This window comes from Mchenga conophoros, linkage group LG15 (assembly GCF_057382185.1).
Source record: "Mchenga conophoros isolate Kocher_MC1m ecotype Shallow Benthic linkage group LG15, M_conophoros_male_GT1.1, whole genome shotgun sequence".
Lineage (NCBI taxonomy): Eukaryota > Metazoa > Chordata > Actinopteri > Cichliformes > Cichlidae > Mchenga > Mchenga conophoros.
Window position 1 is genome coordinate 37,448,752 of NC_140540.1, and position 16,927 is coordinate 37,465,678.

General features: G+C 39.0%; 1 protein-coding gene across 8 annotated transcripts in view; it reads right to left on the minus strand.

Moving 5' to 3' along the window:
* Positions 1–16,927, minus strand: part of armc9 (armadillo repeat containing 9) — a 26,812-nt gene continuing 9,885 nt past the window's right edge. For 4 of the 8 annotated variants that reach the window (XM_085246409.1, XM_085246408.1, XM_085246410.1 and 1 more), the window contains 15 exons: positions 16,812–16,923; positions 16,419–16,511; positions 15,300–15,390; positions 14,961–15,084; positions 14,688–14,827; positions 13,158–13,234; positions 12,584–12,658; positions 11,860–11,950; positions 11,572–11,624; positions 10,802–10,900; positions 9,852–9,967; positions 8,990–9,150; positions 8,127–8,232; positions 5,084–5,309; positions 1–1,160 (listed from right to left, as the gene is read on the minus strand). In XM_085246409.1, the coding sequence (XP_085102535.1) occupies positions 1,113–1,160; positions 5,084–5,309; positions 8,127–8,232; positions 8,990–9,150; positions 9,852–9,967; positions 10,802–10,900; positions 11,572–11,624; positions 11,860–11,950; positions 12,584–12,658; positions 13,158–13,234; positions 14,688–14,827; positions 14,961–15,084; positions 15,300–15,390; positions 16,419–16,511; positions 16,812–16,923 (1,612 nt within the window). In that variant the 3' untranslated portion in view covers positions 1–1,112. The remainder of the gene's footprint in view (positions 1,161–5,083; positions 5,310–8,126; positions 8,233–8,989; positions 9,151–9,851; positions 9,968–10,801; positions 10,901–11,571; positions 11,625–11,859; positions 11,951–12,583; positions 12,659–13,157; positions 13,235–14,687; positions 14,828–14,960; positions 15,085–15,299; positions 15,391–16,418; positions 16,512–16,811; positions 16,924–16,927) is intronic. The other 4 variants (XM_085246411.1, XM_085246412.1, XM_085246414.1 and 1 more) reach the window with 4 other exon arrangements.

Genomic DNA, 16,927 nt, shown 5'->3' on the forward strand with positions numbered 1-16,927 from the left:
TGCTGACTCGTCACACATTTATTTATAACAGCTTGAAAGAATATTAACAGTAAAAATGCACTGCAACAGAAATGTCTCACCATAAATACACATAACCACACCTGCAAACGGTGCAAATAGACAAGCAACTAAAGCTGAATTTACGACATTAACACAAATTCAAGTTGTTTTTTCCCCCCTCAATTATAGTGTACATGCTACCTGTGTGTTGAAAGTAAAAAGTTCTGGATATCATTTAAAAACATGCACAGTCATACTAGGGCTCTAGCTCTTTCTTGTACAATCTTTTTTCGCATCTGCGAAACAGGAGCTGCCACAAAGAGCTATGCATTTGTGGCAATGTTTTACATTTGAAATACAGCTCGTATAATAATTTATTCATGTGGACAGACATCTTCCACCATAGTTAAAAATCAATACAGCACATTGTGAAATTCACGACGATTATTGATTTACAAATTCGAGATGAGAACTTTCAGTACCGGCTCTTGTACTGCTCTTTGCAATCGCGTTTAAGAGATAAAAATGTCTCTGCTGTAATTTTTAAGCTCCAATCCTCCTCCCTCTCACAGCCCTGGCTGTGTTTGATCTAAAATCTTGAGCTCATGTCCGAAATGATGAAAGTTATCCACAAAAAGAGGCATCTTGGGCAATCCCCACTCAAGTAATGAACATGCCAAGTAAGCAAGTAGGATTGAGTGAGAGCAAGAGAGAGGAGCGTTATCATATTCTGCCCCAACTCAGAGCGATACTAGACTTCGGAGTTAAAACACCTGAATCTTGTTACAAATAAATTCTGCCGTAGTTGGAGGGTGTCGCACACATTTTGTATCACCTTGAGTAGAAACTGCAGAAACTCAGGGCCAACAGAGACTGTCAGGTGCCCAGAGTCGCATGACTGTGGGTTGTGTTTATTGTCTAACGTCATATCAGGTTACAGAAGTAGTCTGCGCTGAAGCCGAAACCCTAAATGCAGAACCACAATCATAGACATTGTTCCACCCAGTCCTGCTCCTCCTCTTGCCACTAAGCCTCGACCGTCTCTGTTTGACCCTGATCGTAACCTGGTTGGATGATGTTACAGGAAGCCCGATGCTCCTGGGAAGATAGTGCTACCTCGTGGTGACAGCTCCCTCCTCACCTCCTCTTTGATTGCCTGCCTGAAGACAGAGGGAGAGGGGAAGGAAGAAAGGTTGATAGGTTGATGAAAGGGGGTAAGAGGGAGAGAAAGCGGAGGACAATCAGACTTAATTCATCAATAAAATGAGAACAAAATTAAGCTGCTTTGTCACCAATGTATACAAAACGTAGTTGTTAAGCTCCTGTCACTGTGTAAGAAATAGCATATTTAAATGAAAGATTTAATCCAGACCTATTTAAAAAATAAAAAGGACAGTGCTGCTTCTTCAGCTTCTCTGGTTCTCAATTGGCTAGGACATTTTCCAAACACGTAACCGAGGTTATTATGGTTAACTAAAAATAAACACTTTATTTGAGTTAACCAAAATGAAAGGGACACAGTGGACGTTTTAGTTGTTAGTTTAATATCATTTTGTTACAACTTGCCTGATGAGGCTTTGATGGACACACTTACTGAGACTCAAAGACTGTGAGTCAACTGCTTTCAAAACGTTCAAGGTTTTTATTGTATTATCTACTGTGATTGCTCTAAATATTTCCTCTGACACCTGCCGGCCATACAACAGTAATTAAAAAGACTAAAACCAATAAAAACTGAACTGAAATGGACAAACCGGCTCTGGAAACCAACTGAAACTAAAGTGAATTAAAAATAAAAATCCCAAACTAAGCAAAAATAAAAACTTATTAGAAATCATAAAATTGTAAGAACTCTGCTCTTAACATTATGGCTCAGCAGAAACTCCTATCCTTGTCTCTACTTGCTAAGTGGGTGGCCTGTTAAGCCACACAAACATCTTTTCTTTACCCAAGGGAGCCTTTCACTCAGTCACAGCAGATATGTATGCTAGAAAAAACAAAACAAACAAAAAAGCCATTAGCCTGAGGGGAATCTTGCTCAAATGTGTGCTTGTTATTACACAGATCACTGAACCACCCCCCCCCGACAATAGCTTGAAACATGCCAAAAAGCTTACTATACAATACAGGTTATTTTATATAGCATGTCTGTTTGCTTATTGCCCTTCAAGATGAGATGTGATTAAGTGACAAACATCTGATATTCGCCAGACCTCAGAAGTACAACACACTCACAGAAGGATGCGGTGGCTTTGAGTAGCTAATAGGTGCCATTACAAACTTCGTGGTAAGGGCACCCATCGGAAGAGCCGGAGGTAATCGCTCATGAAATGCAATTAGGATGCATGAGAGCATGGAGAGATGTTATCGGCCAACTAAGAGCACCAGATCATCTCTGCGCTGACTCCAGTTCTGTGTGTAAGACATGAAGTTGACAGCAAATAAAAATGGACCCAATATCAGGCCTGACAGTGCAGTGCCTCCAATAAAAGCTAACTCAATTAGATTTTCCCAATTTTCATTTTCCCAATAAGTGCTTACTGTGTTTTTTGTTTATAGCCATTGTTACGTTCTGCATGATAAGCCGACTTATGATTCAGACTACTTTGTGTCGCTGGCCATAACGGGAAAAACATTAATGCAGATTTATAAGGAAAGTCTTAAAAAAGGGGCATATTTTATTATATAGAGACTTCTGGCAGAGACTGGTAAGAAATGAAAGAGTGGCAAGTGAATATCCTTAGTGGAACTGAAGCAAAAGTTGCTGGGAACCAGTGCAACATTTTTACAGTTAATTTCCTTTAGCCATTGTGTTGCTGTTGTCTTGGTAAGTAAGTATGGCATGAAAAACTGGATTTTCAGGCCTGGGAACACCCACACACCCAGGAGTTTCCTGACATGCATGGTTGTGTTGATATATGAAATGTAAAACTGATGTTACACAAATATTTGGTGATTGTGTGGCAGAGATTTAATCAAGCAGTAAATAATTCACAATGCTCTACATGTTTGGTTGTGTGGGGTGCTACAACTCCATGACAGTCACCGGTTAATGCTTTCATCATTTATATAAGGCACAAATAACGTGTTTTTTACGAATAATTATTTCGAACAAATACTTTAAAAAATATTTGTATTCGGAAACAAGGAAAAACTTTAAATCAAAAAGCTGAGTTTCCTTATGAGACCGCAGAACATGACCGGATGAGTGAGTGACGTGTCGAAGAGGTGAGTGACACAGGCTGCTCCACACAGCAACAGAGACGGCTCTGCTGAGCCAAAAAACAGTGAACTGCATCAGGATTTTGTTGAATCGATTTTTTTGCACCTCCAAATCTGAGGCCATGGTTCTCAGCCGGAAAAGGGTGGAGTGCCCACTCCGGGTCGGGGATGAGTTCCTGCTCCAAGTGGAGGAGTTCAAGTATCTCGGGTTCTTGTTCGCGAGTGATGGGAGAAGGGAGCCGGAGATCGACAGACGGATTGGTGCTGCAGCCGCAGTGATGCGGACGCTGCACCGGTCCGTTGTGGTGAAGAGGGAGCCGAGTGTAAAAGCGAAGCTCTCAATTTACCAGTCGATCTACGTCCCTACCCTCACCTATGGCCACGAGCTGTGGGTAGTGACCGAAAGAACGAGATCGCAGATACAAGCAGCGGAAATGAGCTTCCTCCGAAGGGTGGCTGGCCTCTCCCTTAGAGATAGATGGTGAGAAGTTCAGCCATCCGGGAGGGGCTCAGAGTAGAGCCGCTGCTGCTCCACATTGAAGGGAGCCAGCTGAGGTGGTTCGGGCATCTGACAAGGATGCCTCCTGGGCGCCTCCTGGGTGAGGTGTTCCGGGCATGTCCCAGGGCAGACCCAGGACACGCTGGAGAGATTATATCTCTCGGCTGCCCTGGGAACACCTTGGTGTTCCTCCGGCTAAGCTGGAGGAGGTGACTGGGGAGAGGGAGGTCTGGGCTTCTCTGCTTAGGCTGCTGCCCCCGCGACCCAGCCCCGATAAAGCAGAAGAAGATGGATGGATGGATGGATTTTTTTTGTACCTTAACTGAGTTCCAGAGGCAGTATATAACTTTTGTGAAGATCGTTAAAAGGTTAAAACAATCCTTGTGTAGTTGTCACTTATTAACGTAGCTGAAACTCCCCACATGGATTTGCGGAACCGAATAAAAGAGTATTGCTGCTGCTGAGCCATCTGGCAATAACATAAATAACATAACAGCCAATGGCTCTTATGTTATTTTCTTTTCAATGACGTTCCTTGTGACATGTTTATTGCTGGATTTATGGTAAAACATCAACTAATATTGCATATCCATAATTATTATAATGTATATAATTAAAGAATACTTACACTATAACGTTTGTTAGAAGTGTAACGCAAAAAAAATGGATTTTTACGCTTATTTTGAATTTTACTCGAATAAAAATACAAATACTTTTCCCTCCTCAACAAATACAAATACAGATACAAATTCCGGCTGCTTTGCACATCTCCAAGTACTGTTTTCCATCATAAACTGAAAATGCATGCTCAATAAGACTCAAATAAGTAGTGTTGTGCTGATATACTGGTCGATATCAGCCATCTGCAAGTATACTGGTATTGATATTTATAACAGCCGATAAGTAAACATTTTAGTAATAAAGAGAAGACAGGAACACCATTCAACCATGCTGTAAGTATTGATGTTGGGAATTTGTTTCAGATTGCACTGCAGGGTTAGGACTGCAGATTGGCTAACAAAAACTGACCGATTCTTTTTGTCAGCTTATCTTACTAAGGGTGGAAAATAAGTACAGATAATAAATGTTAGGGAAATATGGTTATGATTCCTGTGTTTGCAAGAAAAAAAAAATCTGGGCTGATATGTCAGATTTTTTAATCGCCACATATCTGTATCGGTTTTAAAAATGCAATATACTATTGCTTAAAGTGCATCTACAGCAACTCTTTTCTGAGAGTCACTGAACATTCAAATCAGTGCTGGCCACCATCTAGAGTGGTTGGCAGAGTAGATGAAGTAACCAGATGGGGCCAAAATCTGCCAGACTGGTGTTGATTTCCCGCTCTTAGCATACGCTTACTTCCATTCCCGCCTCCTCCTGTGGAGCTGGCAGAGACAGGCCGGCTGCTCTGCTGCGGCTCAGACTGTGAGAACTGGGGAGCCAGGGCCAGGCCTCTACCCCGGTGAGCACTGTTCTGGTTGGTTGCTGTGTCAGGTGAACGGGGAATCTTGGGCTTACTTGCAATTGCAGGGATATAATCATTTCTGCTGACAGGGACAAAAACAAAAACAAAAAAGAATATAATCTGTTTTTGGTAAAAAAAAAAAAAGAAAGAAAGAAAGAAAGAAAGAAAGAAAGAAAGCATTAACAACAATCTGCCAATTAAATGAGTCACTATAAATACCATGATAATCATACAAAGAAGGATAAAACAGAAAAAAACCCTGAAACTGGTAGGATGGGAATATTTAACAGTTAAGTTAGGAACGTGATCTGTAAGACTGTGCAAAAGTCTTGCAACCCCTCATTTCTGTATATTTTGCAAGGAAAATGGGAGATAGGCACAGCAATAAAGTCACACATGGCATGACAGAGTTTTTCTCTGTCATACTTTATATGTATGAATATTACAACAGGGCACGTTCTGACTGGACATGCATCAGTAAATCCTCATTAGTGTTAACTTTCCTGTTTTCCCTTTCTCTAAAGCCTAAACACACGTAGGGTCATGGTGGTTTCCATAAAAATAAGAAAAGTTTTTAATAATTGAGGAGCAATTATTAATTTTTAGGTCTATTTGGACAACAGACAAGACAATCGTTTAGTCATTTTTAGACAATCAGTGTTAAACACTAATATAACATTAGAACATATTTAAAATGCCTTCCTTCCATTCAAATTAGACATTTTCTTTTTTTTTTATACCTAATTTTCTTTGTGCACCTTCTTTATGGTGTCTGAGAAACAGGGTCACGAGTGAATAAATGTCTTCAGCGTCCAGTCACAACCTCCTCTAATGTTCTTATCAGGAAAGAGCTAAGCGACCTACATCCTGTTGAGCAAGCTCACACTTATCAAATGGATCGATTTCATTCTGGTTTCTGTTCAGGGTAGTCACATTGGCTCCAATATCTCTGATAAAATCTGGTATAACTAAGCGTTACTGTCACGGTCCTGGGTCGGTGACCCAGTGTTTTGAGTTTCTTGTGCCTAATCATGACAGTTACAGTGTATTGTATTCCCGTAAAAATGGGTGGAGGTGCTATCCTTGCATGTTGAGCTCTGTTCAGAAGCAAAATGAAATGGGTACACATTTTACATAACTTTTCATCAGTCCCTAAAATTCTTTTTAACAAGTCTCGAGTCTGAGTCCCGATTTCTGACAAAGTGTGAGTGGAAGACAGCCTGACTCTCCAGCAGGTGTTACTCTGTCTTAGGGAATCAGTTCATTAGTCTAAAAACAATTGCAAACACACACATCTGCTCTTTTGGCATTTGCCAAACCACCGTGTTGCTAAGATTCTCTTCAGCTCAATATGAATGGCCATTTCATCTCACTATAAAAGTCTTGCTTTCCAAACTGGGGTGAAACGAGGCTACCGAAGTCAGACTCAACCAGGCTGTATTGTAGAGGTGTTTTACGTTCCTGGGGGGTGAGGTGTGGGGGAGGCGAGGGACTACTGAAGCAGTTTCCTGGGACTCATTATTGTGGGTGGGTTTCAGGAGTCAAGTTCCTCTGGGATTTAAAGGAGAAGAGAAGCAGGGGAGGTTCGATTGAATGGGTCTCTTTGTGGGCACTGCTCGTTTAAACGCATGTCACAGTCTCACAGACCAGCTTGGCAGTGCTGAGTCACCTATCGGTGTTCAGCAACATTCTTGCCAAATCTTTACACACACACACACACACACACACACACACACACACACACACACACACACGCACGCACACACACACACACACACACACACACACACACACACACACTCTTACAGGAATCTCTGCAGTTATGTGGTGGTTGTTTTTTGTGCTCATTCCTTAACAGCATCAGATCAGGTCTGGTTCTAGTTCTCAGGAAAAATTAAGCCAAGAATATTTTAACATGTTATTGTTGGCTCAATAACTTTTTTTAAATGACAGTGCAAATGTTTGCTTTTTGAGTGATTTTTTTTTTTGTTATGTTGAAACTGCAAAAGTTTAAATGTTTTTTGTTTTTTTTTAATCATCTTGTTATCTGTTATTTTATTGGCTGCTCTTTCTGTCATTTTCAATCGATCAATCAAAGAGAATAAAAAGTAAAATATTAAAAATAGGATTTTAGCAGCACAAACATCATCTGCAGAGAGCTAACAGCTTTTTGGGAAAAATCAGTGTAAACAAATCTGATAGAGTGAAAATCCAAAGTGAAACTGTTCATATTTCCATCGATATGTGCAGAGGAGGTCAGAAGAAAGGAACAACAGTGAACATCTTCTGCTTGGCTGCGCCATGGTTTGGGGTTCATCCAGCTGTGTTGGATGATCTTATTAAAACAGATGGAATTATGAACTCAGAAAAGCACAGTCAGATTTTACCATCTAGAAAGCATCCGATTAGCAACAGCTTCATTTTTTAGCATGACAATAATAATAAAAACACTGCCAAAATGTTAAAAGCACATCTGGATAGAAAAAACACATAACAGAAATGAATATTAAGTCATGGATTGGCCTCCTCAGAGATCGAAACTCAACATTAATGAAGCAGTCTGGGATTATCCCGAGAATAGCTTTGAAATGTCCTTTCGGATGCTTGGACAACTATTCCTGAAGTCTGCTTAGAGCGATTACAAAAAGGAGAGTTCACTCTCAGTTGAAGAAGAAAGATGGTCTGTTTTTGCCTTTCATACTGTATTTCCATGTATGATTGCACTAGAAAAAAAATGAGTCTAAACAGTTTTTATAGTCTCTCTGTGACTGTTTACATTCAAACTCTGATCAAAAACCTCAACCTGATTAACTTTGACTGTCGTTAAACTGTTGCCTTTTTATTCAAAGAACTGCAGTAAAATTCAACACAAACAGCCATGTTATACATAAAATATGAACATGAGCGCGCTCAGTTTACATTTGTGTGTCAGTATACCTGGCAGAGTGTCCGTTGTGGTCCTCCTGGGAACATCCTTTTCTGGCTCTACCTTCATACTGCCTGTCCAATTCTGACTCCTGGGACAACTGCCCACACTCTGAGTCTGAGTGGGAATAAATTAAGAGTGTCAAAAGACCAATTTTAGAATCAACCAAAATGTCAGACCTTCAAATGGAAACAAAGGTCATAACTTTAAAAAACTAAAAAAAAAGTAGATGGACAGCTGAACACTATCAAACACACAAGCACACTTGATACCATCAAACTAAGGTCATTAGCCTTCTGGTGCCCACCCACCGATCTGAGCCATGGTCTGAGTAACTCTCATCACTCCGGCCACTCACACACATACTCAGACTGAGCACTTTGCAATCTGTCCTCTAATGTGTGCCTCCCTCCTGTTTTGTATATACTCCTCTTGTCTACTATTCATTCCTGCTGTCGTACTATTTATATTTGTATTTCAAGCACCCACAGTTTCACTGTACATGTACAGTGACAATAAAAGGCTATTCTATTCTATTCTATCCTATTCTATTCTGCTAAGTCTTTATCCCTTATGGTTTGTGAGGAAGTTGCAGGAACTTCATTCTCTGGAACTATCTTTTGTTGCTTGTGGACACTGGGCACCACATCAAATACATCTAACACACCAAATAAAAAGCAGCAGGTAGAAGGGAAATTAAAGATTTTTCCACAAAAATGCACAGAGCTTCTACTAAGTGTGAGTAATCTGAGCGCAAACATCTGATTTACAGCCACGGCTGTTAGACACGGTCAAAGAGTTATTATTTTACTCTTTTGAAATTCTACCGCTACTCCTAAATTACATCTGAAACTCTGAAAGTTGAGTCACCCACCGATGCTTTGGCGTAGGGAGTCTGTGGTGCTCGGCCGACTGCCGGAGCGTGTAGGAGGTCGTGAGTTGTATCGAGAGTGTGGCAGGCTTCCTTCCCCGCTCTTCTGTCTGTATTCTGTGTCTCTGCTGGTCTCGCCTCCCCGACTGGCGGGTCGATAATCACTACACATAACACGAACACAATCTCACATTAAGAACTTCCATGAGGATGTTGGTGTAAGCAAGATGGCTTTTAACTTGAAAAAACAATTTATTTTGATGATTCCACTGACTTTCATCAGTGCTAGTTCTCCATATTTGTACAGCTCTCTAACAGTTAATTATTTAAACTGTTAAATACAAGGTTAGGCCTGTTTCTCTAGGTTGGTGCTCAGAACAAGGAAATTACCTTGTCAAGACCAAACAAGATGCTTTACAGCAATGGTATGCAGGCACTCCAGTTCTAGTCTACTGCGGCTGACTCATCTCTTCAAAGTTTACGCTTTGCAAAGAAAAACATCAAAATACATTTGAAACATTTTTGTATTTTCAGAGTTTTAGCGGCAAGAGGAACGTCGTTATCTATGTATCCTAAACAAATGGTGGCACAATTATCTACACAAGCTACAGATTAGTCAGCTCATAAAATCTATGGACTACTGTGAAGTGATCAGCCTTTAAAGAAATGAGGCCTGAAGACCGGTATCTGAGATCTAAGGACCAATGTTTATGGTGGTTTGTAAATCACTTAAAGAGAGGCTGCCGCTGCACAGTTTCTCATGTCTTACACATTTTATGGTCCCACAGACACCACAAAGAACTGTTTTAGCTTAAGAGTGAACTTCAGTTTGGATCTTATGACACCGTTTGGTAATTTAACTTACCCCACGCCGATATTACGATGAGAACTAGGGGTGACTGGCCGCTGTAGCGGCTCATCAGCAGCTGGCTGTGGTAGAGGGGTTGGCTTCCTTTTCACTTTTGTCATGTTGGTCATGATCTACACAGCCACACACACAATAAAACAGTAACATACCAAACAAATTTCCATCATGGAAAAAAGTGTTAACAGGGAAAAGAGAGATTACACGTAACTTTTTCTCACTGTAAACCTGACTGTGTTCTGTCCGGCGTATTGGCCGGTCATGAACTCATAGCCACATAAAACAGATCCCTAAAAAACTAACAGGCCAGCACCTGAGATATCAAAAGCCATCACCACAAAGAGGCAGCGATGTGTGCGGTACCTTATCTAATCATGAGGTAAAATATATTTCATGCTAGCATTTATGAACTAAATAGCCAAATAATTACAATTCTGTGAATGCACAGACCTATGCACCGTCTAAAGTTCAGTGCACGCTGTGATAATGTCATATCCTGTTATTGGTGCAATAAACAAAATTTACAAGCTACTTTGCAACTTGCCCGTAATACATTCAAATTCAAATTTTATTTGTCACGTACACAGTCATACACAGTACGATATTTAGTGAAATGCTTGGACAACTGCTCGTGACCTAAAGAGAACAAAAAAGGAAAGGCTATGAATAAGATAGGAAATAAATATGAAAAATTAAAAAGGGTAAATTTAACTAGGAAGGAATAAAATATAAATTAAGGTTAAAAATGAAATAACTGTACAACACAAATTAGAATGAAGGGTAAATTTAACTGGGAGAATAAGATAAAGATAAATATATAAATTAAAGTTGAAAATAAAATAACTTAAAGTTGAAATTATATTATTCTTGATTAGTGTCAAAATTTGAACTCTGCGTCTTCTTAGCTACAAACAATATGTTTATGGTGAAAATGTGTGTTTTGCTCTTACTCCCAGGTACTCAGTGGTGAGCAGGCTTTCCCCAGACAGTTCCCTGTGCTGTGGCTGAAGAACTTCCTCTTTATCAATGTCGATCTCCATTAAATCTTCCTGTCACAATGCAAAGACAATAAATCACTTGAGAAAGAATTTGTGTGCAGTGTCAAAAATGCATATTGTCCGCACATGCACTTAATTTATGTTTAAGCATTAAGCAGCATTATATAAAACACCCACAGGGTTGCTGCAGGTCGATTTTTACCGGGTTACATTGGCAAAGCGTAACTTCCTCAGACTGACTAAAAATTAACTCTCACCCATTAAGTTTTAATTTTAAAAATTAATACAATGCTTGGTACCATTCCACAAGGCTCTGACAAGGGACCAGTGTATTCTGTAGTTTTGAGACTGCCACTCAGAAACAGGTATGTACAGTACGTATCAGTTCACCATTGTGGGCAGGGAAACGGATAGCAGCTATAAAAAAAACAAAAAATATAAACAAAAAAACACCTAATTTGAGATTACAGGGCAAGGGCACTCACACTCAAGGAACTCTCATGGGAACAGGAAGAGAATGGAATATGTGCTTATACACACACACCCCAGGAAACTCCTGTAATTCATTTACATTTTAACTTTTTAAGTCCATCATTCCCCCTCATACTTTATTTTCTTTGTTTAGTTCTTTTGATATGAGCCAGTTATTTATGGTTCAGTGGTTTTGTTGAATTAATTTGTAAACAGGCATTTAATATGATGATGGAAAACACCAGCCTTACGTCATTGTCATCCTCTTCCTCCTCATCATCAGACTCTGGTCCTTCCTCTTCAGCTGGGGGGGGGGGGGGGGGAGGATTAAAAAGCCAGCAGATTTTCCAAAATTATACTTCATAAAAAAACTATAGTTTCAAATGATAACTAATGTTATGAAAACTGGGGATCTGAAACAGGAAATGTAAGATAACAAGTTTCATATTTACATACTTTGTTTTTCCTGCATTGCTTGAGTCGCTTACTTTTGGACTACCAGTTTATCATCTACGTGTTTAACAGTAAATTTCACTAACCTGAGTTTAGCTGTTTAATGATGAATTCAATCTGTCTGTTAAGGTTTGGGTTCTCCTCTTTGATGTAGCAGCGGAGAATCTCTTCAACGCTCTTCACACATGAGGGAAAGACACACAAAACATTCAAAAAATTTGTATGCAAGTATAAAATTACAGTATATATATATATATATATATATATATATATATATATATATATATATATATATATATATATATATATATATATATATATATTTGGCCAGAGCATATTTGGCCAAGGCATGTGAAAGATGAACATACCTAGGTGACACTGTGATGTCACTCGTTGCTTTCTGAAAACTAATTTAAAAACACTGAGATTGCATCCGTGTCCATTTTGGCCTTTTATAATTGGTTCTGATGAAAAAAATGGCTAACTAATTAGCTAAAATTTGTTAGTCAATACACTAGATAATCCTCATTTTTGAAATGATAAAACGATTAAGGTTGATTAAGGTGTGCTGACCCAGGGTTCCCCACTTTAAAAGAAAGTATGTTTTAAAGGTCTCGCTGATCGCATTGACTTCAGTTTGCAGACCTGGAAGCTGCGTCCATCTTTTATACTTTTTGTGATTGCAACTCCACATTTTAACTACACTTCCATTTACAACTTTCTCTGCCTATTAAATGAACACCTGTTCTTTACCGAGGAAAGTGAAGAGGAAGAGACATGCAAACTGCAAAATGCAAACTGCTATCTCACCATCTCTCTTGCTTCCTGTCGCACAGAGGGAATGCACAGGATGCTGTAAAGAGCTCCATTCACATATGGCCAAATCTGAAAGTGACACAGACAAACACAACCTCTATCTCTATGGTCTCAAATACAGCAATTAGAGATGTGTGCCCACAAAGAGGAACTAATGTTTGTGCTGTGGATAAGCTTCTTTTTTTTTTTTTAACAACCTGACCGCTAACATAAGTAAAATCAATGAACTCTGTGCTTTCTATGTTTTATTGATGTTCCTGCAGTCATGGCTCACTCATGCCAAGACTGCAAGACATTTCAAGGGACATAATTACACAGTGTAACATAACAGTAGAGAGACTGTTAATTTATGAATGTTGGCGGTTTTAGTTTATGATATGCTAGCAACTCGTGTCATTTTCTATCCTTTAATGGCATTAATTCTGCACTTTCCACCTATTGCATGCAGTACACACTGTTTGTTGTGTAGCCTGTATCAGTTTCAACCACGAGAAATCTGTTTTGCTTGCACACTGCAACCACTGTGCATGCAACTTCTGTGCTGTGTGTTGGTAGATGTGTATATCACCTCGTGGTTCTCATGTCCAAGGAGATCAGTCAAAACTTTTAGCACATGCTTGGCATTTTCTGCACACTTCCTTTTTCCTGTAAAAAGACAACCATCCAGCACACAAATTTAGCAACGCTTTTTCTGTGTGCAATATGATGGGACTCTTATTTGATTTAATACATATAAATCCGGTTAATGACTTCCCAGTACTTATCCGTGTAAGACAATACAATTACTGATAAATCAAATGTGGGACAGTATTTCATTGTGGCATTCTACATTGAACAGAAGTACAGCATATAATAAAAACATGTTTTGGGAAAAAAGAAAAGGAAAGAGGGAGCGTCTGAAAGCGATACATCCTAGATATGACGTAAATGGAAGACAAATAATTGTAAAAACAAGAGTGCAGTGAAAACATGTATTCAGAAGGACCGAAAAGCTAAACGTTTGCTTTCAATGCAAACTTAGGCAATAATTAACCTTAGTGTATCAGCAAAAAAAAAAAAAAAGAAAAGAAAGAAAGAACAGGAACAAACCTAGACCTTGACTCGTTGTGGCGTGAAACAAGGTCGTTCTGATTTTCATGATAGCATGGACTATTAATAAGCTCTATGAATGAACGTTATAGTATAACCCATGGTGTGTTTGAGAAGACTTATTTGACTTGGAAATTATTCACGGACAGTGAAAAAAAACAAAGACACAAAAAAGCACACAGAAAATCAACACCAGTCTTAAAGTAAATATAGCATAGTAGCATAGCGTAAATAAAATAAAGCCAATTATTGTTTAACATGGATGAAAGACAATAAGGAAATTGTAAGCCTGGGTCAAAAGTCAACTGATCAGAAAAAGGTTTCCTACAGTAAGGCTTAAAAAGAAATGTGTTTATTCTTTAATGCCCTGTAAAAGCCTTGAGCCAGCTCTCCCTCTCACCTTCCTTTATTTGTTTATCACATTTTTGCTTCCACAGAGTGAGATTGTTATTTTATTTACTTTATAGTAAGGTATAAAGACCAGTCTTTATACCTTGCGATTTTTTGATTTGTTGGTGAAGCCACTTAAACACTGACCTATGAACCATTCACGCATAAAGTCAACTTGGCAACTGTAAATTCTACTTTGAGGGATTTAGTTATTAGCATAATTTGTTCCTATTTCTTCAGTTCAGTCTTTAGTTGGTTACTGATGTCATTCACAAACAGTACCCATTTCCCATTTTCTTGGCAAAATAAAAATATATTTGCCAATGGCCAGAGCTGCCTCTCAGCCTCCTAGCAGACACACCTATCAATTTCAAAATCCTACATCTCCATGTTCTCAAGTTATCACGTTCACAAGATTTTTACAGAACGTGATGCGGTCACTGAAAGTGGAACTTGTTGATACATCGGATTTTTAGTAAGTGCATCTGTGGTATCAGTTTGAAGCTCCTACGTCACCTCATTCTTGTGTTATCGCATTCACAAACGCCGGTGTCCATGCCGCCCGTCTGGTGTTCGCATTATTGAGCTACATTTATGTTCTACATGTTTTTATGTTTACCCTTTGTTCGCAAACACAGGTTCATAAGCAAAGCTGCAGAATACTCCAGGTTGTAGTCACTGAGGCAGTCTGAGTCCTGGAGCTCATCCACTAGCCAGCCAATCAGATCATCTGCAATCATGGCTGTCTGCTGACTCCTCCTAACAGGCGAGACATGATGTAAGGTCAAATATTCATGCTTGTCAAAAGGACAAAAATTGTGACATATTCATTTAAAAAACATTAATCAAGATAAGAAAGGATTTAGAAAACCTTAGTAATTTTAAAAACTACCTGAGGCTGAGTTTCTGCAGAGCCACAAGGACATTTTCGCGAGTAAGAGATTCTTTTTCTTCCTTTCTGAGTGTTTCTGTCAGATGTTTCAGAAGAATGGGGATTTGGGAGAGGTAAACACGACCTGTAATAAATATCAAAGGAACATCTTGAAAGCATTCACAGCCATTCTAAAGTCTCCTTTTTACAAAATGCTGTCTACAGTTACTGTTTAGCTTTGTGGAGCATCATTAATAGTTTTTCTTCAAAACGGAAAGCCAGTAAGGTCAAACCATCAGGAATCAACTTACAAAGTAAATGATGATGCCTAATGAGCTCTAATGGCAGCTTTAAACTTACCCTCTGCAAGGGAAGCAAATGCATTGATGAGACGAGCCATGTATTGACGGACAATCTCGTTTGTTGATCTCATTAAATGAAGCACAGTTTTCTAAGGAAACAAACAAATGTAGGGCAAGTTGTGCACTGTGAGTTTTTCCACTCACCATTTTTTGAAGAGTGAAATTTCTTAGAGACAAGGACTATGAATTTAAACATAAAACACAATGTAACTTATTTGAGAAGTAGCATCTTTTTAAATGTGTCCTTCCTTAATGTTCATTTTTGCAACACTTTAAAATGAAAGGCATCATATTTATGTACGCTGACCAACACCTCAGTTAAATGCAGAGTCTTCCAGCGTTGCTATAGAATTTAATTTTATTTATATAGCACTAAATCTCAACAACAGTCACCTTAAATGATTGCAGAGTCACTTAGATATACCTAGAAAACCTTGAAACATACACAGGAGTACAAAGATTGAAAGCATTTATGAAAGGGTTATTCACTCTAAAGAGATTGTATTCAGCATAGCACCTGAAGCTAAAGGCTAGGTGAAAAGAAAATGACGAGAGAAAAGAAAAAAAAGAACAAAGTGTGTCAAAAGTCTTTCACGAGGGTAAAGTTTGGGACACAATCTGAGCTTCTCAGAGGAAAGTGCTTATTCTGAGACTGGGAACCATTTCTAAATGACTCACCATTGGGTTCAAATGATCTCTTAATATAAAATAATTACTAAATATTTGATAATGTTAAGATCATAAACAATGATTTTCTTCCTCTAAATTTAAATATATGACCTACAGAGCTAAACAAATTGACAGATTAGACAGTCTGTCATAAAAACAAGAAGACTGTGATATTTTAGAAATCTGTCAAAAAATGTGTTTACAAGTTTGATTGCCTTTTCCCTATCCTCCAGCTTTGTCATGAAAGTCACCTTGTAAGGATAACATAACCTTTTTGGGAGCGAGTTATGTTCTAAGTGTTGGTTTAAAATTGTCTGGAAGCACCACATTTCTACGATTCTTTTATTTACGGCGTGTTTTTCAATTTGCACGTTCACAAGTTAATTAACAGGCCCTCTGAATGAATTTTGTAGTGTTAACATGCATGATAGTGAAGCTATAACCCCACCTCTTTAGTACTGTAGCACTCCAGAAGATCATTGCTGATGTAAGCCTGAAGCACAGTATCTCTCTGTTCACCAGGGAGTGAGCGGGTGAGTCTCTAAAAAGACATTAGAAACAGATCCAACAATCAGCACTCAAAAGTCTAGTCCAAGTAAATATAAGTGCCACTCTTCTTTTGTCCAGGTTCACAAACTGCCCAAGTTTCTGGACGCCCCAAATTAAAACTGTACTTAACGCATTCTACTCTCTGAGGATGAAGATGGATAAATACACTGATCTTAAGTTATAAGCGAGTGTTGGAGCCAAACAAAGTCACAAGGAAGGCTGATGATCAGATAAATACGAGACATCTTATCACTAAGGAGAAGGCTGGAGATAATAAACAGAATACTCTCACCCATCGCATTGCCTGAAGTAGCAGAGACTGAAGTCTCTCTGAGCCTTCGATGAGGTCTTTCTTAAGCTTCTCATAGTCTAACGAGGGCAACATTGGCACATCCTTTGGTCTCCTGG